This window comes from Mobula birostris, chromosome 7 (genome assembly GCF_030028105.1).
Source record: "Mobula birostris isolate sMobBir1 chromosome 7, sMobBir1.hap1, whole genome shotgun sequence".
Classification (NCBI taxonomy): domain Eukaryota; kingdom Metazoa; phylum Chordata; class Chondrichthyes; order Myliobatiformes; family Myliobatidae; genus Mobula; species Mobula birostris.
Window position 1 is genome coordinate 152,895,184 of NC_092376.1, and position 25,549 is coordinate 152,920,732.

At 41.7% G+C, this 25,549-nt stretch overlaps 1 protein-coding gene across 9 annotated transcripts in view; it reads right to left on the reverse strand.

The window, feature by feature from the left end:
* Nucleotides 1-25,549, reverse strand: part of LOC140200510 (rap guanine nucleotide exchange factor 6-like) — a 397,383-nt gene that overhangs the window by 8,829 nt on the left and 363,005 nt on the right. For 8 of the 9 annotated variants that reach the window (XM_072263951.1, XM_072263945.1, XM_072263944.1 and 5 more), the window contains 5 exons: nt 25,193-25,416; nt 22,334-22,510; nt 19,750-19,902; nt 6,551-6,770; nt 4,355-4,911 (listed from right to left, as the gene is read on the reverse strand). In XM_072263951.1, coding sequence (XP_072120052.1) covers nt 4,355-4,911; nt 6,551-6,770; nt 19,750-19,902; nt 22,334-22,510; nt 25,193-25,416 — 1,331 coding nt within the window. The remainder of the gene's footprint in view (nt 1-4,354; nt 4,912-6,550; nt 6,771-19,749; nt 19,903-22,333; nt 22,511-25,192; nt 25,417-25,549) is intronic. The other variant, XM_072263952.1, reaches the window with a different exon arrangement.

The following is a 25,549-nucleotide window of genomic DNA, read 5'->3' on the forward strand; positions in this document are numbered from 1 at the left end:
AGCTTAAATAACTTCAGCCAAACATAGACTAGGTGACTACTTTGTAAAAGACCTTTGCTTAGAATGAAGTGATCATCCAAACTTTGATTTTAATTCTCCATTCTGCTCTGATCTCAGTCTTTGGTCTTTTACATGATTCCAGCGAACCCTAATATAAGCTTGAGGAGCAGCATTTTACCTTCAGCCTAGGTTTGGTCTCAACATTGAATTCAACTACTTCAGATAACCAGCCTATCCAGTTTGTACCATAATTGGTCATTCTGATGCAAGGTCAGAAAGGCAGTTTTGCTTCTACCAGTAGATGCTGCCAGGTCCTGCTTGATATTTTCATTAATTACTTTTATTTCAGATTTCTAGACTGCAATTTAAGCATCTTTTTGTACGTAAATGAAAACCAAAATAAACTGCAGATACTTAAAATACCTCAGTCCTGAAACTTTTTCTCCTAGATTCTCCGGACTGTCCTGATGAGTGCTTCCCCTATTTCCTATTGTCATTTCATTTTTTTTTAATCATTCTTCTGTCTCAATCATCTTCTGTTAATTGCATTTCTGCTGACAGGTCAGCTGCACTAAACGAAGATGCAAAAATCTCTGTCAGAAACATAACTATTTCTTCCCTTGCTTCATTTATCAATCTGTGATTGAACCTGTCATGCCCTGGGGATATATCCACCTCAATAAGCTGCAATATGCTTAGCATTTCCTCCTTCCTGAAACAGCCGTGTTTCTGAATGTCAGCAAATCCCTCTCAACTCTCCAGCCTCCATATCCTTCTTCCTGCTGAGTACGGATGGGAAGCTTCATTTAATCGTATATCTTTTCAGAAGCTTTACTGATGATATTTTTAAATGATAAAGCCTTATTTGTTCTCCTAATTCATATACTCATATCTTAATACTTCCTAGTTCAACAATATCATTAGGCTTTTGAACCAAAGGAGATAACTTCACTCACCCCATAGAAACATAGAAAATAGGTGCAGGAGTGGGCCATTCGGCCCTTCGAGTCTGCATCGCCATTCAGTATGATAATGGCTGATCATCCAACCCAGAACCCTGCACCAGCCTTCCCTCCATACCCCCTGATCCCTTAAGCCACAAGGGCCATATCTAACTCCCTCTTAAATATAGCCAATGAACTGGCCTCAACTGTTTCCTGTGGCAGAGAATTCCACAGATTCACCACTCTCTGTGTGAAGAAGTTTTTCCTAATCTCAGTCCTAAAAGGTTTCCCCTTTATCCTCAAACTGTGATCCCTCGTTCTGGACTTCCCCAACATCGGGAACAATCTTCCTGCATCTAGCCTGTCCAATCCCTTTAGGATTTTATACGTTTCAATCAGATCCCCCCTCAATCTTCTAAATTCCAACAAGTATAAGCCTAGTTCATCCAGTCTTTCATCATATAGAAGTCCTGCCATCCCAGGAATCAATCTGGTGAACCTTCTTTGTACTCCCTCTATGGCAAGGATGTCTTTCCTCAGATTAGGGGACCAAAACTGCACACAATACTCCAGGTGTGGTCTCACCAAGGCCTTGTACAACTGCAGTAGTACCTCCCTGCTCCTGTACTCAAATCCTCTTGCTATAAATGCCAGCATACCATTCACCTTTTTCACCGCCTGTTGTACCTGCATGCCCACTTTCAATGACTGGTGTATAATGACACCCAGGTCTCGTTGCACCTCCCCTTTTCCTAATCGGCCACCATTCAGATAATAATCTGTTTTCCTGTTTTTGCCACCAAAGTGGATAACTTCACATTTATCCACATTAAATTGCATCTGCCATGAATTTGCCCACTCACCAAACCTATCCAAGTCACCCTGCATCCTCCTAGCATCCTCCTCACAGCTAACACTGCCGCCCAGCTTCGTGCCATCCGCAAACTTGGAGATGCTGCATTTAATTCCCTCATCCAAGTCATTAATATATATTGTAAACAACTGGGGTCCCAGCACTGAGCCTTGCAGTACCCCACTAGTCACTGCCTGCCATTCTGAAAAGGTCCCGTTTATTCCCACTCTTTGCTTCCTGTCTGCCAACCAATTCTCTATCCACATCAATACCTTACCCCCAATACCGTGTGCTTTAAGTTTGCACACTAATCTCCTGTGTGGGACCTTGTCAAAAGCCTTTTGAAAATCCAAATATACCACATCCACTGGTTCTCCTCTATCCACTCTACTAGTTACATCCTCAAAAAATTCTATGAGATTCGTCAGACATGATTTTCCTTTCACAAATCCATGCTGACTTTGTCCGATGATTTCACCGCTTTCCAAATGTGCTGTTATCACATCTTTGATAACTGACTCTAACAGTTTCCCCACCACTGATGTTAGGCTAACCGGTCTATAATTCCCTGGTTTCTCTCTCCCTCCTTTTCTAAAAAGTGGGGTTAAATTAGCCACCCTCCAATCCTCAGGAACTAGTCCAGAATCTAAAGAGTTTTGAAAAATTATCACGAATGCATCCACTATTTCTTGGGCTACTTCCTTAAGCACTCTGGGATGCAGACCATCTGGCCCTGGGGATTTATCTGCCTTTAATCCCTTCAATTTACCTAACACCACTTCCCTACTAACACGTATTTCCCTCAGTTCCTCCATCTCACTGGACCCTTTGTTCCCTACTATTTCTGGAAGATTATTTATGTCCTCCTTAGTGAAGACAGAATCAAAGTAATTATTCAATTGGTCTGCCATGTCCTTGCTCCCCATAATCAATTCGCTGAACTGTTCCCACAACCTATGGAATTACCTTCAAGGACTCTTCATCTCATGTTCTCTATATTTATTACTTAATTATCTAATATTATTTTTTCTCCTTCTTTTTGTATTTGCGTAGTTTTTTTGTTCACTGGTTGCTGTCCATCCTGTTGGGTATGGTCTTCCATTGATTCATTTGTGTTTGTTGTATTTACTGAGATTGCCCACAAGAAAATGAATCTCAGGGTTGTATAAGGTGACATATATGTACTTTAATAATAAATTTACTTTGAACAAATTTCAATTGGTACATAAGATTCATTCTACCTGCAGGGTAGAGGAGATTATTGAAAGCTTCTTTCCTATTTCAGCTATGGGTGATCTTTCCATACACCTTTCACCCTATTAGTTTCTATAAAGGAAAATGCTCATTCATTCAAGTGCTATTTTCCTGTTCTTTAATCTTTAAGCATAGCATTTTGTGCTTTAATATGTTATCCATGACAAGAAGCATGCACAGGTCTAAAACTTCCATAATTTTAATACTTATCCTGGCATTCTTCTTTTTTCAAGAGTTGGCATCCACAGTATGTAACTTGTCCTTGTAGGATCATTCCATGCTCTAAAGTCAACCGTGAAGTCTTTTTCCTTTTATCTACAATAGCTCCATAACTATTTTTTTTTGAAAGTGTAAAACCAAATCATTCCAGATGTTTCATCAAGTCTAAATACTTTCAATATATTTATTGTATATCTGCTACCAATGTTAAATTCATTTGTTAATTGATGGATGTAACGTTAAAATGCATTTTAAAATAGCTCTGTACTGCAGATAATGTATTTTGAAACAATTAAATATCTTAAAGAATCACATTAGAGGCCAAAGTTGGAAATTGTCCATCTATGGAAACTAAGATCTCTACAGAAATCTATGAAAACAGCTTTACTCCTGCCTTGGATACTTTCCCATGGCTAAAGAGCCTATTATTATCCACAGTAAAGGTTCACATATTCAAAATATTAGTGAACTGTAACTAGACCTTGACAAGAGTCAACATGCTCAAGGAGAAAGATGCAAATAATCCCAGTAGCAGCAACAAGGACACCTTTTTTGCCTTTTGAGCCATTGCCCATTTTAATTAGTTCTCCTGCACAGTTGTATGCTACCCTTTCAGGACCAATTTCTCAGTTTCACATCATCTGGGGTGCAATAGAGAATGTGCATAGGGATGTACTACTTCAGACTTGATATGTGGGAGCAAAATTCTTATTTTAAGAAAACTCACAAAATTAAACAAAATAAGGTAGCCATAAATTCCACTGAAAAACTAGCATTTGATCTCTTCTACATTCTCCATAAAATACAGTTGAGAAAGGGAACAAAAACATAGGAAATCTGCACTGTCTATTTCACAATTGCACAACAAAAATTAAGGCCACCGCTCCTCTAGTCAGACAAACTGGAACACCCTGATATAAACTCAAAAGTAATAGTAAGTGGCTGGTATAATTAACCACAGTGTTCATGTATGCTGTTTCTGACCCATGCCAACCTGGCATTCTTAATACATAACAACCAATGTTATCACTTTACATCTGACTTACAGTACGAATGTCAGATATTTACATATTACTTTTCTTACCTATGAGACCCTTTTCTGTGCTTGAAGTGACAGCTTTGCAAGAGGGGTCAATGTTTGGTTTAGAATTTGAAACATTCTCACTGCGCCCAGGTGTTTCAGCTGTAGTCTCAGGCAATCCTACTCGGTTTACGGTTCCACAGTCTCTTTCAAACTTGTCCAAGTGGGAATATGTTGAAGGCATCCAGCTTTCCCTGGAATGAACACATTCAATGCTGTCTTTAGACTGAATCGGACTAGGGCTTTTAGTCAGGTCTCCAGAGTATAAGTGACAGCCTGTGGTCCAAGATTCTGTCAGTTCAATTTCTGCAACTGGTCCATCTAAAGTATGAGTATATTTAGAAGCATTTAGTAGGTCCCAGTTTTTCTGAGTTTGAATTGTCTGGATGTTGTCATGGGAGTTGCTGGAGCATGAAGTCCAGCTTCCACGGCCACTGTCCGCTGCATCAATTGAGATGTGATCATAGTGTTCGCGGGCCAACTCTTCATTACTTGAAGATGTGACTGCTGTTTCCATAACCAGGCACCCTCGCTTTTCAGTACTTAAAATTACAGAAGAACTGAAGGGGAAAACAAATGTGTCACTATTACGGTTGACCAATTTTTAGCCTTGTTGGTGATTAACCATTTATGGATAAAACCCAGATTCCCCAATTGTTTTGTAGAATTGGGGAACTTTCAAAAGTAATAATTTTCACCTCATTGAAACAATGAGGGAAGGGATAGACAAGAGGGAAAAGTGGTGAGATGGAACTCTGATGTCAATGAAATGCCTTAAAATAAACATTTATTCCTGATCCCTGCGAAAAAAACTGGATTTTAAAATTCATCTTTAATTTACTTCATTAAGGTTACTTAAACTGAATAACAGATTACTAATAGTGGATATATTGCATTTGGCAATGGACATTGTACAGATGTCACAGAATGAAGTTAGTTCATTTTGCGTCTAACTTTGTTCAGAAAGAGCATCAACCAAAGCCATTAGTTTGCTCTCAGTTACCCATTCTTAACCTAGTCACCAAGTTTCTCTCTCACCATTGACTAATAATATGACTAAAAAATAATTATCATAAAATATGGGGCAATGATTAATTTCAAATCCATTTTAAATACTGTACAGAAGAGCGAGTTACACAAAGTTGCAAAATGATATCAACGTGTTTTATGTAATGTTGTGAAGAACGGTGATGAAATTATCACAATTCTGTCCTCAATTATCCCATGTACAGTAGATCTCAAATGTGATGGTGGTCATGCTACGCAATTATGACTAGTGTGAGAGTTTCAAAATAAACTTACAAATTTAACAATGAATATCTATGACATAACATTCAGATATTCTACTTAAATGTATTTATAAACAAGTAAATCATGTTAGTAATTAGACCATGAGACTACTCATTGTACCTTTGATCAATGAGAATAAACACATTATAACAAATGCAAAAAAGACAAATAATAAACTAAACTAAATACCACTGTTTATGTTACCTTCGATGAATATAGTCTATACTGTACAAAATAACATTTCAAAGTTGTTTTCTGTCTATCTGAGGTGCTTTCTTTTCTTTTTGTTATGGAGGACTGGAGAGTGATAACAAGTTAACATCAAGTGATCCAAAACAAATTACCAAAAGAATGGTAGACTGGTGACTCAGTTGACAGAATAGTTTCAAATAAATAATTTCTAGCTACTCTTTTGATGCAGTCCCACAGAGGAAAAGCCACACCAAATGCAAATAAGTCTCATAGACCAATATGAATTATCTATTAATAAATAATTCAAATTAAAAGTTCTGACAAAATCTAACATTCAAGAATGAGACAGCTGTCATTTGATTGAGGTTGAGAGTCACTACCTGTGATCCTCCACCAATTTCAGAAATTTCAAAAATGACCATTTTTTTTTGTTTATCTTACCATTGCCTTAAGACCTACAATGAAAGGAAATCTTTTAAAAAATGTCTTATTTTGTCTAAGTGCTGAGAAGAAATTCATACTAATAAATTCATCTCATTCATTTACTTTTCAGACCAATCACTGAAGCCCTCATTTTTTTTGTGTGCCCAAAAAAAAGTTGACTTATCTCATTCTTGATTATGCGCAAAAGTAATGTTCTAGAGTCAGTGGGATAGAGAATGTCAAAAAATCAAACTGAGTTGTGCTACATAAATAAAAGCCTCTTACTGATCTTACCTTGCGTTGGGTTGTGTAGATTTGTTAGCCTGTTGTACGTTTCTCCCTCCAGCTGGTTCTGCTGCATCTGGGACACTGATTGACTGCGACAAACATCTCTCATCCTGCATAGCAATGCACATGGAATCAACAGAGCAATTGCTGACAATGCTGGAGCGTGATGAGATCTCACTGTGACTTGAGTCGGAGAAATTGTCAATTCTTGTGATTGGAGCCAGGACTAAAATTAAACATAAAATATAAGAATAAAATCATCCATTTGCTTTCAAGATGCATGTTTGATACTACAATTATCTTTTTTGTAGAGTATGGGGAAATACTGGAGTAACCATCAGATTAATAAGATTGGACAGGTTAAGGTTTGTGCACTTACATTTAAAAACAATCAAATTGCTCTGGTCACTTTCAATAACTCATCAATTATTAAGAGATGGATTGTCTCTGCTACTGATAGGAGTTTTCTAAACAAGACTGAAAACAGTGGATAGGAACTGGGATACATTTCATTTAGGAAACCTGGAATTCCATATTCCCAGTTTACCATGGAGTGTTTGCACTGAAGGACACTTCTTCCCCATTTTGACAGGATGCCAATAAGATGTCTTATTGGCAAAGCTAGCTTCCATTTGGGAGGTGGAGGCTAGTGAAGGATGTTATAAAGAAAAGGGCCAAGTATAAAATGAGCCCTCTCATATCCCTTTTGCCAATCAACTGTCCAGCTCTTGACTCTATCCCTCCCCCTCCTGTCTTCTCCTATTATTTCTGATCTCCCCCTCCCCCTCCCACTTTCAAATCTCTTACTAGCTGTTCTTTCAGTTAGTCCTGATGAAAGGTCTCGGCCTGAAACGTCAACTGTACTTCTTCCTAGAGATGCTGCCTGGCCTGCCGCGTTCCACCAGCAACCTTTATGTGTGTTGTATAAAATGAGCCTATTGTTAGTGAGAACTTGGGGGAAAGAGTAGGTGCCTAAGGGTATGGAAGCAGCTAACATGGAAAGCTGGTGTACCCCCCCCCCCCCACACACACACACACACAACCAGCTCTGTGCAAAGTACCACTAATACATCTAATCCTACTTTTATCTCCACCAGCTGGTCCGAAGAACACTTCTTGTATGTGTTTTCTCTTTTTATTGCCACATAAATAATTTTCATTCAAAGTTGTTCTCATCCACTTTGAACGAGACTTGGAATATCAAGCTAGTCAAACTTAATACGCAAGAAAATTCACAATACTTCCTAGGACTGAATTACTCCGTACCCCCGTCTTGCCTCCATTAAACTAAAAAGTAGATGGTATTAAGTCATACTTCAGATTTTAGAAATTGCTGCAGTTTACCTGACCTTAATCCACCTTTTCTTGTCTTATCTATAATTGTACCCACAATTTCACAATCTTTGAAAAAAAAGTAGTGTTTAAAGCAATTTCACACACAACTTGAATTATTACAAACTGGCATTCACAACAGTTCATGGGGGATATTAGAGGAAGGTTTTTTACTCAGAGAGTAGTTGGTGCATGGAATGCACTGCCTGAGTCAGTGGTGGAGGCAGGTACACTAGTGAAATTTAAGAGACTACTAGACCGGTATATGGAGGAATTTAAGGTGGCTTATATGGGAGGCAGGGTTTGAGGGTCGGCACAACATTGTGGGCCGAAGAGCCTGTACTGTGCTGTACTATTCTATGTTAAGGTAATGACAGAAGGTGCAGGAAAACATTATAGTAAGTCTGCAGATCTACCTGATACAGGCTTAGTATTTTGCAATGATCCATAATATACGTTATTGTTTTTTCAATTTTCAGAATGTGGATGTTTCTCGCAAAACTAACTTTTACTGCTCACCTTAGTTTTGAAAGTGTAATGAAAAATATTGATCAGTAGAAAGATTGCAGGAGATGTTCATAAGTAAAGCTACTCATTTTTCAGGAAGTTTTACATAATTGACAGCATCTTACACAAAAAAAAATTCAACTGGGGTAATACACATAAACTCAGCAGATCAGGCAGCATACATGGAAATGAATAAACAGCCGAAGCTTTGGGCTGAGATCCTTCATCAGGTGTCCTTTCAGGAATTGACGTGTAGGCTCAAATATACAGTTGACATCTCAGTCTAAAATGTCAACTATTTATTCATTTCCATAGATGCCATCTGGCCTGCTGAATTCCTCCAGCATTTTGTGTGTGTTACTCTGGATTTCCAGCATCTGCAGAATCTCTTGTGTTTATGATTAACTAGAATAACTTTACTTCCATTTGAGTGTGTTCAATCATTTGGTTTATGTCTATAAGCACTACTGCCAAAATGTGGGGACAAACTTATGTGCTGATGTAGGAATTAAATCTTATAAATCGCTTAAAAGGATTCTACACAAACCAAAAAGCACAGGAATAATACACTGTATATGATATATGTTGTGGAGCCCAATAAAGAACAGTGTTGTAGTAAAGGTAAAGAGGCGGCCAGGAAAGCTAATCTTATTTTTAATACACAGCCACAAGAAGTGAAATTGCCATATTCAGACAGAAAACTTGCAGTTATTGTAATGTTCATAATAAAGTTAATAAGCTCTTTCCACTTTACATTCCTACTCTGGAATATTCTATACATATTATCACCAAAGTCTACATATTGACTTTAATTGTTTTCCACTAGAATCCAGTACAGGCTGTTGGCATTTAGATTTTGCAGCATCTAACTTCAGTTTAATGTCCTTCTTCAGGGATGTGAGAATCTATAAGAATGGGGCCAAAGTACTAGAGCTAGCAAAATCTGCCAACTCATGCACTTCTAAGAAATGTTTTTTTCCTAAATTCATTTATTCAAATTGCTGACAAATCCTGTTGGCCAGTCCCAGATGGATGTAATGAAAGTATGTTGCTAGGCTATTTCAAAAGGTAACTACATTGGATCTGGAATCACATACTGAACAACAGGATAAGGATTTCATATTTCTCTCCTTCAAGTTGTTTAATGAACTGATAGGTCATACGATGATCAAACTGCTTCATGTTCATCATTTAATTAATTTTAATTTAATTTATTCCAGCTACTACATTGGGGTTTGAATTGTGGTCTCTGTAATCCCTCAGTTAAGGAAATCGAACAAGATGTTCAGATTATAACTGCCATTAAGATCATTCCAGAATAAAGCTATCTCTACCTTATTTCAACAGTGTTCCTCAAATCGAAATTCACATTTGTGTTCCCAAAATAATCTTTAACTGAAAGTTTTTATGAACCAACAGTTGACATAAACTCATGTAACTTCTTGACCATGTGCAAAAACTCATTTGCAACTAATATGTGGAGTAGGTAGGGAAATTCTTACATTCAACACTTGCTTCAACTATGTACATAAATTCCAAAATAACTAACCAGTGTGAAAAAAGACAGTTTTCCATATTATCAACCCCATTAGACTTGCTTCTTGAAGTGAAAAGGGATCCTAAGTTAAAAACTCCAGCAAGCAGGCATCATACCACTATAATATTTAGCATTTAAAATTTACACAGAAAAATTTTAGTAGGTGACATAATAGTCTAAAAGCAGAGTGTACAAAAATAATTTAGTACCCCAAGGCTACAATAGACCAGATTAAAGTTACACTCTGGACTTTGGTACAACAGGACAACAGTGATTATACTAGGTATACTATAATTGAGTGAGTCCTGCACATGGTCAATCCATTGTTGACAGTACAATATTCTTTCTTTGAGATATTTCTATTATAATATAGGATGGATGTATTGAGTGAATACTACTTGTTAATGAAATAGTTCAAAAATAAAACTGACTGTCAAGAAGCACAAAAATTGGAGAAATAACTTCAACAAATTAAGCTCTGTCACAGATGTAAAATCTTAATGGGTGTAAATGATGGAAGAGTCTATTTGTATGATGCATCATGCCTAATTTTGAATTACAATTAGGTTTGGGGCAGGTGATTGAGCAGCACTATCAGAATTGCCAGCCAGTCCAGCGAAACTTTTTCTCATCTGAAAAGAAGTATGCAGAAATTTATTGTGCGTGGCTTCCAACAAAAAAATCAAATTCATATACACCCTTCTTTTAGGGAAAAAAAATGTTACCATTAGACATGGCATTATACTTGATTGGAAGCTCCAGTGCTTCCGTGGTGTCTCAGTGAATAAAGACAACAATCCAGCCTGGGAGGAAGCAGGCTGCTAAATGGCCTTTTTACCCAAGTCAGGAAATAGTGGAAGCAAGGTTGCTGTGAAGGGGAAAATGGATTAAAAAAAAATTCTTTCTGGTTATTATAGTCATACTTGGTTAGATAGTACATAATCAGATAGCATACTATGCTATGTTGAACCTTGGAGTCAAATATTCTTTTAGCACTTGCTCTTTATATTCAAACAATATACTAACATATTGAAGAGCAAATGCCAGTTTAACCCAATTGTTTTTAAAAAACTGAGAGGCAGTTTCATCCTCAATATATCACACATCCCCTTAAAATGACAATGCTTAAGTTTTAGCAGCTTCTAAACGATTGACTGTTTTCATTGAAACAGTACTATTTCATGCACAAGTGCCATTTCATCCAGGTAGACAGAAGAAACATAGCTACAGTATGTAAACTCTAGGCTATTTAGAGAAACCCCCCCCTTACACAAAGTTTCCATTAGAATTAGCTTACAAGTGAAAAAATGCTCCACTTTTGGTGCCAGTCTCAAGAAAGGCACTTCCATCTACTATTACAAAAGGAACATTTTACAGGAGCTGTTCCTTCTTTTCCCTTTTATTCAGACAAGCCACTATACATAGGAGATAGAGAAACATTCATATAGTTTTCCTTCTCTTACTCCTCATCATCTTAGGGTACAGCCATTTAAAAGTTCGACTGCTGGAGTTGTTGCTGGAGCTGCCTTGATTTGTCCCTACAGTTGGTGCAGAACTTTTATCTGAAACACCTGTTACATGTCTTGCAGTTCCTTCTGCTTCCTTTTTGTCTGATGAAACCTGTCTATCTCTGGAAGAGCTTCTTTCTCGGAATCTCCTGAAGGGCGACCTTATTCTCTTTCTACACTTTGATTCATGTTCTTTTTCGCTTCTAGCATTCATGACCTCGCTCATGCCTGTAATCTGCTGAATTTTCTTTTGCAAGTAGACACCACCTATGCCATAGGTATGTGCCACAGTGCTCTTCTGCCTGACCTCACTAGCAAGAGAAGAGGAGCAAGTAGATACTTTTGGTGGACTTGAATATTGTGACCACAATGGAATACAACCTAGTAGAAAAAGGGATGAAAGATGTTAAAAAAATCTTTATTCAACAACATAAATACCTAAACTTCTGAGGCCATTTTTCTTTTTTGTGGCACAAGCTGTCATAATACCAGGGTGCCTCAGTCAAATGTTTTTGTCTAGTATATATAACAATTAAACAGAATCAAAACATAATAATGTTTTTTGAGTATCTTTTGCCACCTATTATGAATCATACAGCTGAAACCTACATTTTATGAACATCTAAAAGAGAATACAGATTATGTAATTCAAATTCTAATGAAAAGTTCATCATTTTCTGCACCACTGAAATGTTGTCTTTTCGTTTTCTGAACATGATGCTGGGATAAGTCTACACAATTATAAATCATAATTTGATACTTAGGGCATGCAATCATTACTGAAAATGAACTTTGACATCGACTTCTAATTGGCTGTTTGAGTTAACAGCTTTATCACAGAAGTGCTCAAGAAGTTTCAAACTTCCTATAAGAATATCTGATAGTAACCCCACGTAATAATTTGTCCTTCGAACTCAGAAATACTAGGATAAAATTGCAAGGTCTCACCATCTGTGTAGATTGAAACTTAAAGTTACAAACCCCTTGGCTGTCATGCCTTCCCTAATCTGAATAAATCTGCTGAGTGATATAGTGATAAACAGGCTGATAAACAGACTTCTATGGTCGAAGCCATGCAAATTTTTTTCTCATTATTTACACAGAAAGAAAACAGAATACCATTCTTTATACCTTAGATTCTTGCCAAATAAATGCCAGGAAATTAAAATATCTTAATGGTCACCTGAAACATTATTTTGTTTTGCCAACAACTCTGCATAAATAAAGCTAAACCTTTATCACGATTAATAGCGTAATTAATAGCAATGTTTAGTATACAAAAGTTCATAAATTAAAAGTGAATCTGTCTAAAACAAAAATTAGCTAAACTAACCCTCATAGTTTTTCTTTAAATTTAGACTGTTTACTGCATTTTAATGAGGTAAACCTTAATGGAAAAGGTAATACATTATCTACACATGGTTAAGTATGGAAATTGGTGTGCATTGAAAATCAACAGATTTTGTTCTATCATTAAACCAACCTCAAGCTTAAGATGGTGCTACAGAAGACGTGCAAAGGTTTACTGGTGGTTCGAAAGCAAAGGAATTCAATTAAAAACATTATTAATAACACTTCTTTTGAAATAAATTGTGGTAAACTATCACGTCAAACAATGAAGAGGTAAGTGAGGGCAAAGCAAACTTGAGAGATGGGCCCTGCTGGTGCGCTGCAAAATCGATGCACTTAGGGTTGGAGCAGACTGGTTGGAGTGGACAATTTGGAGGGGAGAAGACAGAACAGGGAGTTCTGATGCCCACCCAACTAACTTGGGTGCACAGGTGGATCGCTCTAAGTGCCAAGCCAATTTGGAGAGATCAAGAACGACTTCTTTGGCAGTGAAGTCCAGGTCCAAAACGAATTGCCAGGCGGTGTGTTCCAGGCCCAGAGTGATTCCCCACTGTGAGGCCCAAGTCCTAATGCGAGGTACAATATGAAGTTTGGATAATCTCAGTGCTGGCCCAGATAGACTGGAAAGACAGAATGTCAAGAGTTGGGCAAGGTTGGATCGCTTTGGACGCTGAACTGATTTGGAGAGGTTGAGAATGACTTCCCCGGCAGCAAAATCTAGACCTGGAATGATTCAGCGTGGTGGGACCCAGGTTTTATTATGTGGATCAGATAATTTAAATGCTGGCCCAGATAGTCTGTTGGCTCCTCTCTCCGTGACACCAAGGCTGTGTGACTGTCCCTGGCTGCTGTGCTTCATGTCTGTGACCTTTGTGCGATTTCCCCCATTAATATGATGAACTGGCTTTGGGCTTGCTCCAGGGATTTGGATCTAAGGACTTAATTTGGTTCTGTATGCTGCTGTCGTTGCTTGCTTCTATTGTTTGTATGATTGGTTTGTTTTTTTCCCCCTCTTCCTTGGTGGGCACGTGGGGGTGGGGGGGAGGGTTGGCCTTTTTAAAAAACTGAGATTTTTCAGGTTCCTTGCTTTGTGACTGCCTGTAAGCAAATAGATCTCAAGGATGTATAATTTATACATTATTTGATAATAAATGTACTTTGAATGTCTTGAATCTTTGAACTTGCTTTGCACAATAGGCACTTTGACATTATTTTCCACTTAATTTTAGATGGATACTTTGCATTGACCTACCAATCAACATGAAGTCTGGCAACAAACAGTTCAAGTCTTTTCAATTGTTAATTCAACATAGCTACAGAAATTAAAGTTAAACATGGTCATTTCTTATCATCCCATCCTGTATCTTGTATTGATTTGATTCTAATTTTGATTCCAATGTACGCTTTCTGTTGTCTCCATGTTTATTAATTGTTAAGGCTCTCTAGATAAGACCACTGCTCAATGAGATTCCAGATGCTCTACTTCAGCATGCACTGAAGAGTACAGAAACAATTCTGACAGGATGCACAGTGAGATACCTTACTGCAGCAAGATATGGAACAAAATATTTGTTAATTAATAGCTGAAAACAACTAATTAGTACCAGCAAGTGTTAAAACAGAATGAAGCTTCACAATAGCACATCTCAAACCTCTCTTCAGAGCTTCACCATAAATTTAACATCTTTATGAGAAATAATCTGTTCTGAATCAAATGGCTAAAAACAAAAAAAAACTAAAGTTGATATCCAATCAATGGCTCTGTGGCTTTCTTTAATTGATCTAAATGTACAGTGAAGTTCAATATTCCAGAATTCTGCTGTTGCTGAACAAGCCTTTTTTCTGGTTTATTGAATGTTATTCCTATTAATACTCCAAAGCACTATTAATTTGCTTTTTTGTAAGTCCTTATTCATCATAAATATCTTAACATTGTGGCGACCCACTTTCTGGCACACACGAACCGGCTCACAACAGCACGCGCAGGCAGAGGGGCCGGCCCCAAAAAGGGCGCCAGGCCATCTTCACCAGCAGGGGGAAAATCCCGCGCGCAGCAAGGGTCTGAGAATATGCATTCCCCACAGCAATCCCGCCCAGGGAGGGCGGGAACGGGAAGGCTTCAAAGCAGGCCGCGAAGTTTGAATAAATCTCTTTCATCGCAACTCTAACTCACCGGCTCCGTGTGGTTATTCTAGCGCTGTGTGTAGCACACCGCTACAATTGGTGACCCCGACGGCCCAAACGATATTTGGACCAGAGATGACCGACGCTGCCTCTGTTCATGCAGTTTCGTTAAAACTGCCAAGCTTCTGGACGCTGCGATCCCAATTATGGTTCGAACAAGCAGAAGAACAATTCCACATTCGGCAGATAACCTCGGAGTCCACTCGCTACTACTACGAGCTGAGCTCTCTCGACCAGGAGACTGCTGCACAAGTTGAGGAGTTTATACAGTCGCCCCCGGAGGACAGCAAATACACAGCATTCAAAGCCCTGCTCATAAGGGCTTTCGGACTCTCACGGCGCGAACGAGCACGCCGCTTAATGCACCTGGATGGTTTGGGAGACAGGCCGCCGTCAGCATTAATGAACGAGATGCTGGCCCTGGCTGAAGGACACAAACCCTGCCTCATGTTTCAGCAAGCGTTCCTAGAGCAAATGCCCGAGGACATATGCCTGCTGCTGTCCGACGCAGATTTCAGCAACTCCCGGGAGGTGGCAGCCCGAGCAGGTGCGCTGTGGAATGCCAGGAAAGAGAGAGGGGCATCCGTCACACAGATCACCAAGCCGCGTGCCCAATGACAGACCAGACCAGGCCCGGCAGCAGAGCCTACAAAACCCGGCGACGGGAGTGAGGAGCCCAACGAACAATGGTGTTTCTACCACCAGCGGTGGGGCACAGAGGCCGGCCACTGCAGACCACCCTGCAAATTCCCGGGAAACGCCAGGGCCAGCCGCCTCTGATGGCTACGGCGGCTGGCCATCAGGACAGCCTCCTGTACGTCTGGGACAAGCAGTCGGGACGCCGCTTTTTGGTCGACACCGGAGCGGAGATCAGCGTCTTACCTCCAACGAGTTACGACACCCGCAACAGAGAACCGGGACCCACCCTGAGGGCCACTAATGACAGCACAATACGAACCTACGGCACCCGCACGGTGCGCGGCTACAGTTCAGCTCCAGTCGGTTCACGTGGGACTTCACACTGGCCGCCGTGGCCCAACCACTGCTGGGGGCAGATTTTCTACGAGCCCACAGCCTGCTGGTCGACCTGCAAGGGAAGCGATTAGTCCACGCCAAGAATTTTCAAACGTTCTCCCTGGGTGAAGCACAGTTGCCAGCCCCACACCTGGACTCCATCATGCTGTCCAACGATGAATTCACCAGGGTCCTGGCGGATTTCCCAACAGTACTGACACCGCAGTTCACGGCAGCCATGCCCAGACACGGAGTACAGCACCACATCCCGACCCAGGGACCACCCCTCTACGCCCGTGCTCGAAGGCTTCCCCCGGACAAGCTCCAACTGGCGAAGGAGGAGTTCAAGAAGATGGAAGAATTAGGGATCATACGACGGTCCGACAGCCCATGGGCCTCCCCCCTTCACATGGTACCCAAGGCAACAGGGGGCTGGAGACCATGCGGTGACTACCGCAGACTGAACGAGGCTACAACGCCAGACCGCTACCCTGTGCCGCACATTCAAGACTTCGCAGCAAACCTACACGGCGCAAGGATCTTTTCCAAGGTAGACCTCGTCCGGGGATACCATCAAATCCCTGTACATCCGGACGACATCCCCAAAACAGCACTTATCACCCCATTCAGACTTTTCGAATTCCTCCGAATGCCGTTTGGTCTAAAGAATGCCGCACAGACTTTCCAGCAGCTAATGGACACGGTGGGACGCGACCTGGACTTTGCATTCATCTATTTGGACGACATCCTCATAGCCAGCAGTAGTCGGCAGGAGCATCTGTCCCACCTCCGCCAGCTCTACACCCGCCTGAGCGAATTCAGCCTTACAATCAATCCAGCCAAATGCCAGTTCGGACTCGACACCATCGACTTCCTGGGCCACAGGATTACTAAAGACAGGGCAACCCCGCTGCCCGCCAAGGTAGACGCGGTCCGCCACTTCCCCCGACCCAACACAATCAAGGGCTTGCAGGAATTCGTGGGTATGGTGAATTTTTACCACCGTTTCCTCCCCTCAGCAGCCCGAACCATGCGCCCCCTGTTCACCCTGATGTCGGGTAAGGGCAAGGACATTACCTGGGACGAAGAGGCCGCAACCGCTTTCATTAAAACCAAAGAAGCCTTAGCAAACGCCGCAATGCTAGTGCACCCCAGAACGCGCAGTCCACGGCGACCGTCGAGATGTTCCGGGACCGTTGGGCTCCGCGGGGTGTAAATGCCATCATTGATGAGGATGGCAATATATTGGTTTAACATGTATTGTCTGTTTGTAGTGTAGTAAATGTGTTATTCACTGGGTTTGTAAATATTGTATAGCACCGACATTTGTAATAAAGAATTTTGTTAAAAAAAAAAAAAAGAACGGACGTTCCTACTGCCCTCACGGTGGACGCATCCAACACAGCGGCCAGTGGAGTGCTGGAACAACTCATCGAGGGTCGCTGGCAACCCCTGGCGTTCTTCAGCAAACACCTACGACCACCCGAACTCAAATACAGTGCTTTCGACCGGGAGCTATTGGCACTATACCTGGCAATCCGGCATTTCAGGTACTTCTTAGAAGGTAGGCCCTTCACCGCGTTCACAGACCACAAACCGCTTACCTTTGCGTTCACTAAGGTGTCCGACCCCTGGTCGTCCCACCAGCAGCGACATCTGTCCTACATCTCCGAGTACACGACGGACATCCGGCATGTCTCTGGAAAGAACAACGTCGTGGCGGACGCACTTTCCAGACCTACCATACAGGCCCTGTCCCAGGGAGTGGACTATGCAGCGCTGGCAGAGGCACAGCAGGCAGACACTGAGATCCCCAGTTACAGGACTGCAGTCTCCGGTTTACAGCTTCAAGACCTCCCCGTAGGCCCAGGTGAGAGGACCCTACTATGTGACGTAGCTACCGGCCAACCCCGCCCCGTCGTCCCAGCAGCCTGGCGCCGGCAGGTTTTCGAGTCCATTCACAACTTAGCACACCCCTCCATCAGGACAACCGTCCGGCTGGTCGCCAACAGGTTCGTGTGGCATGGACTTCATAAGCAGGTCAGTGAATGGGCCAAAACGTGCATGCAGTGCCAAACGGCCAAGGTGCAGCGGCACACCAAGGCTCCGCCGCAGCGGTTCAAACCCACCCGCCGGAGGTTCGACCACATCCATGTGGATATCGTGGGGCCCCTGCCAGTGTCGCGAGGAGCGCGGTACCTCCTAACGATGATAGACCGCTTCACCAGATGGCCAGAGGCAGTCCCGCTCACCAACACCACCTCCGAATCCTGTGCCCGAGCACTGATCGCAACCTGGGTAGCACGCTTTGGGGTACCGGCCCACATTACCTCCGACAGGGGCGCCCAGTCCACCTCCAGCCTGTGGTCGGCTATGGCCAGCCTTTTAGGAACACAGCTACACCACACAACTGCCTACCACCCACAGTCGAACGGACTAGTGGAGCGCTTCTACCGTCACCTGAAATCGGCTCTCATGGCCCGCCTGGAGGGGCCTGACTGGGTGGATGAACTTCCCTGGGTCCTGCTCGGAATCCGCACGACGCCCAAGGAGGATCTACACACCTCGTCGGCCGAGTTGGTGTACGGCGCGCCCCTGGTCGTCCTAGGAGAGTTCATACCAGCCCCAAGGGGGCAAGAGGAAGAACCCACAGCAGTCCTGGACAGACTACGGGAGAGGCTCGGTAACCTGGCCCCCATACCCACCTCACAGCACGGACAGAGCCTGACCTGCGTACCCAAAGACCTGCAGAACTGTAAGTTTCTTTTTGTATGACGGGGCGGACACCGGGCACCGCTACAGCGGCCCTATGAGGAACCGTTTAAGGTGATCAGGAACAACGGGTCCACGTTCGTGCTGGACATTGGGGGGAGAGAGGAGGTATTCACAGTGGACCGACTCAAACCGGCCCATGTGGACTTGGCGCAACCGGTCCAGGCTCAGGCACCGCGGTGCAGGGGCAGACCTCCCAGACAGAGGCCGATCCAGACTGTGGACATTGGGGGAGGTATCGCCGGTTCTGGGGGGGGGGGGGGGGGGTGTTATCTGGCGACCCACTTTCTGGCACACACGAACCGGCTCACAACAGCGCGCGCAGGCAGAGGGCCGGCCCCACACCTGGACTCCATCACGCTGACCGACGATGAATTCACCAGGTCCAGGCTCAGGCACCGCGGCGCGGGGGCAGACCTCCCAAACAGAGGCCGATCCAGACTGTGGACATTGGGGGAGGTATCACCGGTTCTGGGGGGGGGGCGTTATGTGGCGACCCACTTTCTGGCACACACGAACCGGCTCACAACAGCGCGCGCAGGCAGAGGGCCGGTCCCAAAAAGGGCGCCAGGCCATCTTCACCAGCAGGGGGAAAATCCCACGCGCAGAAAGGGTCTGGGAATATGCATTCCCCACAGCAATCCCGCCCAGGGAGGGCGGGAACGGGAAGGCTTTAAAGCGGGCCGCGAAGTTTAACTCTAACTCACCAACTCCGTGTGGTTATTCTAGCGCTGTGTGTAGCACACCGCTACAGCATAAACTTTCCAGGGAACTGAAAAGATAAACAGCAGCTAGGACTCTAGACCGTTGGAGGGAGCACAGGAGACATTACCAAATGAGTCAGATGCTGAAATGGCAGGATTTCCGAATGCTTGGATAGCAGGAAATTGGAGTTTTACTGTATTCCCATTTCTTTTAAGAATCAGCTATATAAAATGGGGCTAATTATTAAATATTAAGGTTTGCTGATGTAAAACCAATGCACTACGGCTAAAGATTACCTTTGCGTGAGGGATTTTGAGGAGATACAGGAGGAGAAGACAGTTGTGAGGATGCTGTTGACATAGTGTCATCAGTATTCTTCTTGCTTCTATCTGCTAGTACTTCCTCAGACATAACCGAAGTCTTCTTCAAGGACTGTGGTGAATTGGTACCTAGGGAAATAAAATTAATAGAACAGTTATAGTTGAATTAAAAAAAAATCAATGTTGAAAGTCTGAAATGAAATCAAACTGCTGGAAATACTCAACAGGTCAGGCAACATTCTGTTCATACAGAAACAGAGTTATTGCTATCAGCCTACTGAATGGTCCTGTAACTGAAAGATTATGATTCATTCTCCACAAAATGCTGCCTAAGGTGGCATACCCTTTTTTAATTTATATTGTTACATTTTTTTAAGTTTTGATTTTAAAGCCACATTCATAGGCCCTTCCTATAAGCTTTAGTTGACTCAAGGCAGCAGCAGAGTAATATTCAAAAGCATGAGAAGACCCAGGAACTCAACTGAACATTATTTTTTGTTAAAAGAGTCAGCATGCTGCCTGACTGTAGTGGCCTGGGAACAAACTAACACAACAATACCCCATTCACACTCATAAATCTATGTTTTATAAGATGTAGATCAAAGCAAAGTGAATGCTGTTAAATTAACTACGCACATTTAAAAAATACCATCGGACTAAACTTGCTCAGGCATCATCCCTGAAGAAATTTGTAAACAATATCTGTACCCAACTAGAAGCCTGAGAAGAGTTTATTCGTTACTCACGTTCATTTTCATAACCACTACAACTTAATGACATTTCAAGCACCACATGTAGTCATTGTAATTAACCTTTCAGGATGGTTTCAGTGATGCTGCACCAAAGTACCAGGAATTTGTCCTCTCCTATCAGATATCCTCTTCTTCGTCCCTTTACTTCTTCCACCTATTACCTCCCAACTTTTTAATTCATCTACCTTCCTCTCTCACCTGGTTTAATCTATCACCTGACAGCTAGTACTCCTTCCCCATCCCCCTCCCTTCTTATTCTGGCTTCTGCCACTTTCCTTTCCAATCCTGATGAAGGGTCTTGGCCCGAACTGTTTATCTCCATCCATGAATGCTGAGTTCCTCTAGCATTTTGTGTGTGTTGGTCAAGATTTCCAGCATCTGCAGAATCTCTTGTGACCAGGAATAAGTTATTGAACTTACTCAATTTTAGTAAAAAAAAACTATAATTCTATTAGGTTTCATTTTTAGAACACATGAATGAAAAGACTGATCTAGGTCAGAACAGATCATATAAAAATGACAGTACAGGAGCAGCCACTCAGTCCATCAGATCTATGGCAGCTGCTAGGACAGCAATCTGGTCAGCCCCAGTGCCCTGTTCTTGCCCTACTGCATGAAAGCTTGTTCTTTGTCTCTTTCCAATTTTCATTTGAAAGCCCCATTGATTCTATTTCCACCACCTGTTGAGTCAGTGAGTTCCAGACCATAAAGACTTGCTGCAAAAATAAAGATATTTTTCACATGGCCCTGGTTGAAATTTTAAACCTGTATCCTCCAGTTTTTGAACTATCCGCTAATGAAAACAGCTTCATTCTGGTTTATTCCATCTAAATCTCTCTGAAATCTTTCACTGGCCCAGGTTAAATGCAAGTGTGCTGGGACCTTGGTTGATAATTCCAAGACATGCATCCACTCTGGTGAAATTCAGCTCTACAAAATTCTGCTAACCTCATTAAGATGTTTAATTTGATAAGCCTCCATAAGGACACTATTATAAACTTCCCCTCAACATCCTCTGCTTCAGTGAGAATGGTCCTCGTTTCTCCATTCGAATCCTGATAGCTGAAACCACTCAAAACTAAAATGATTTGTTTTGGTATCCTCTTGGGTGTTTCAGATAAATTCCAAAATTTGGCAACTACAACTGGACACAATGTTCTAGCACTGGGTGTTTGCTAGGAGCTAAACTAACTTTCCTGCTTTTGTACTCATGCTTGTAAGTATGATGGTCAAATTATAAAGATCTTAATTTGACCCTGAACCTCACATACTCATTTTACTGAAGTGTGACAGGCGGTGAGCAGACAACTTGCTGTCTTATAGAGGCTTATCAATGTAAATATTTTGCCCTTACTTGGGTCAGTAAAAGAGAACCTATGTCAACCTCCTTCTGCACTCTGAAGGTAAGCAATATGTCCCAAAGGACAACTGTAACACAAACATCATAGTGTGGAATCCCAGGCTCTGAAATACTGCGAACTAAAAGCAAAGCTAGTGGAGAACTTTGCTTACTGTGAAAGTGTTATGGACTTTAAGTCTTTAAATGAAAGTGTCATTCAGAGACATTTACAAAATTATTAAACATGAAGTCACTAAAACAAAAAATTTAAAAAATATATATATTTTTCCATTCTGGAAATTAATGACCTCTGTTGCTTCCTAGATTTTTGTTACAGTATAGCTATTCCTTTAAAACTATAAGAAAGTTATGCAATTCTCCTTTACACTTACAGGATGTAAACATTTCATGAGAATGGAACTCAATAACAAGAAGTACCTATTAGAACAAAAATGGATAAAACAATTACCAAATGATGGAGTTGGTACTTTTTTGCGTGAGTTGCTTGAAGGTACTGCTGGCAATTGCAAGGTTTGGCTCATTCGTTGCTGTACTTGGTGCTTTCCGTGCTGACCAGATGACCTTGTAATTACTGGGGACATGTCTGAGCTTTTATATGACCGCCGTTCACCAAAGTTCTTGCTTACTGTTACAAAACAAAAGCAATTAATAGCAGGCAGTATAATTTTTGTTTGAACAGAAAATTGTTATTTCTTGCTAACTTAAGAAATGAACCAATTTTATTATGAATGTTTGGACTGCATCAGTATTACTTAACAATTCCATTCAGAATTATTGATTTCATTAACATACTTTAGTTTAATATGAAATATTCACTTATACTGGCTCTAGCATGACACAGTTGTAAATAAATATAAAATTATTATTAATTCTCATTAAGCTTACAGTTTAATACAGCATTATGCTCCAATTAAACTTTATCTCCACTGAAAATTCACTTGGTTTTATTTCCTTGCCACACATCCCACTAGAGACACGACCACCTGATGGCAGTATGCCATCCCCTTTTCTGAATTACTCCGTCTCCGCTGCATCTGCTCTCAGGATGAGGCTTTTCATTCTAGAATGAAGGAGATGTCCTTTTTCAAAGTAAGGGGCTTTCCTTCCTCCACCATCAATGCTGCCCTCAAGCATATCTCTTCCACTTCATGCATGTCTACTTTTACCCCATCTTCCTGCAACCCTACCAGGGATAGGGTTCCTCGTTCTCACCTACCACCCCACCAGCCTCTGCGTCCAGCACATAATTCTCTAAACCTTCTGCCACCTCCAACAGGATCCCATCACCAAGCACATCTTTCCCTACCCCCCACTTTCTGCAACTTCCTTGTCCATCCGTCCCTCCTGGCACTTATCCCATGTAGCACTGGCAGAACAAGTGCTACAGCTGCCCCTACACCTTCTCCCTCACTACCATCCAGGGCCCTAAACAGTACTTCCAGGTGAGGCGACATTTCACCTGTGAGTCTGTTGGGGGTCATTTACAGTGTTCGGTACTCCCGGTGTGGCATCCTGTACATTGGTGAGACCTGGCGTAGATTGGGAGACCGCTATGCCAAGCATCTATGCTCTGTCTGCCAAACCAAATGGGATCTCCAGTGGCCATCCATTTTAATTCCACTTCCTATTCAAATTCCGATTATGTCCATCCATGTCCTCCTCCACTGTCGTGATGAAGCCACACTTAAGTTGGAGGAACAACACCTTATATTCCATTTGGGTAGCCTCCAACCTGATGGCAAGAAAATTGATTTCTTAAACTTCCGGTAACGCCCATCAACTCCCCCTCCTCCAACCTTCTCAATTTCCCATCCCCTTTCCCTCTCACCTTATCTCACCAATCAACTTCCCAGCTCTTTCTCCCTCCAGGATTCACCTATCACCTGGTGTTTGCCTCTCTCCTCCACCCACCTTTTAAATCTATTCCTCAGCTTTTTTCCCTCCAGTCTTGTCAAAGGGTTTCAGTCTGAAGTGTCGACTGTACTTTTTCCCATAGATGCTGCCTGGCCTGCTGAGTTCCTCCAGCATCTTGTGTTTGTTGGCAGTATGCTCTTGCAGCCAATGGGCAACAATCTAACAGCACTTTCACACAACATTAATGTGTTATTGCTTTCGCTTCCATCACGTATGAAAAGTCAGACCACTTTGCAGTTTAGCCTTTAATCTCCTCATCTGTGATTCTGGAAGTGTAGCTTCAGCATACAAAACAGTACGTAAAATCAATGTTCATTTGAATATATTTTGGTATTTCATATTTCCCTCACAGTTTTAGCAATACATCTGCTTGAGTTGAGAGGTTGAATAGAAAACTGGCTCCTGTTCCTGGGAGTTCCAACGACAATAAGCTACTATGTGGCACATGAATAAGAAACAGCAAGATATACACGGGTTTCAAATTCTCTTCAACTGAGTCAAAACTTACAGGTTTCCATAATACTGTACCTCATCTTGTGAAAAGAAAGAAATATGTGAGGGTATAATCTTGTAGCTCTGTTATACAGTTATGCTGTGTCAACTTAAGAAAATATCCTCAGTTATCATATTTAAGCAGTTATCATATCCTGTGATCATACTTAAGTAGTTACTTTAGAACTACTTTTGACTGAAAGTGAACTATAATTGATCATTTACACACAGGCAAGCTGAGAATGACCAACTTATTTTATTAATGTCAAGTTAAACGTAAATATTGGCCAGGTGTACAGGATACGGTGCTATCCTCTTAGTTCAGTAAATCTAGTTGGTTGAGAGGTGAACGATGCAGATCAAACAGCTTGATGTATGATTCCCTACCATTGATGATATGGAGAACACGCTATAATTGAATTAGAATGGACAATAAGCCAGATTTCACCATAACCACCATCTAAATGTGATTGTATTTGATATTTGATATAAGGGAAGGCAGACAGTTGGCATGATTCTCTTGAGATTGCTAACCGTCATTATATTAGTAAAGGATAAATTGTTACCTAATTGGGCAAATACTGATATTAATCTTTGTCTATTGAATTCTCTTTCAAAAGTGGGTCAAGAAATTGAGGAGAGGGAAGAAAAAAAACAGCTGTTGTACATAAATGGATAATTTGCTGTTGATGATTCTAATTTAATAAATCCCAAGCCCAAATAAATGGTGGAAGTTAATTGTTCTATATTTATTTCTGGAAAAAAAGTCTTCTGTATCTGAATAAAACTGAATATCACGAATGGCAAAAACTATTCCTGCTTAAAATTATTTTCAAATAATAAATTGCTAAATGTTTTTTCATTAACAATTCAAAACAATTAATCACTGGAGTTCACTCACATGTGCTATAGGCTGGCTCACATTGCAACGACATCATTTGAATGTTTTCTTCATTTGTCTCCACGTTTAGGTTTGAGAGATACTGCTTAACCTTTCGAGCCATTTGTGCGTCCTCATAAAGCTTCTTAGCATTGAGCAGGGAGCTTCGGCGTACTCGCTTCTTATGACCTCCGCCTTGGACTGAATCTAACACGTTGGAATTTGTGCTGCCTTGACTTAATGACCTGTCCAAAGGGAAGAAGCGGAAATCAAAATGCAGCCAGGTTTTCTCAGCGGTTATAGAAACTAGCGCATGCAGTGAATGAGTGGAGGATGTTAGTTCATGGCACCTGCCGCCACTTCATCAGCATCACATGC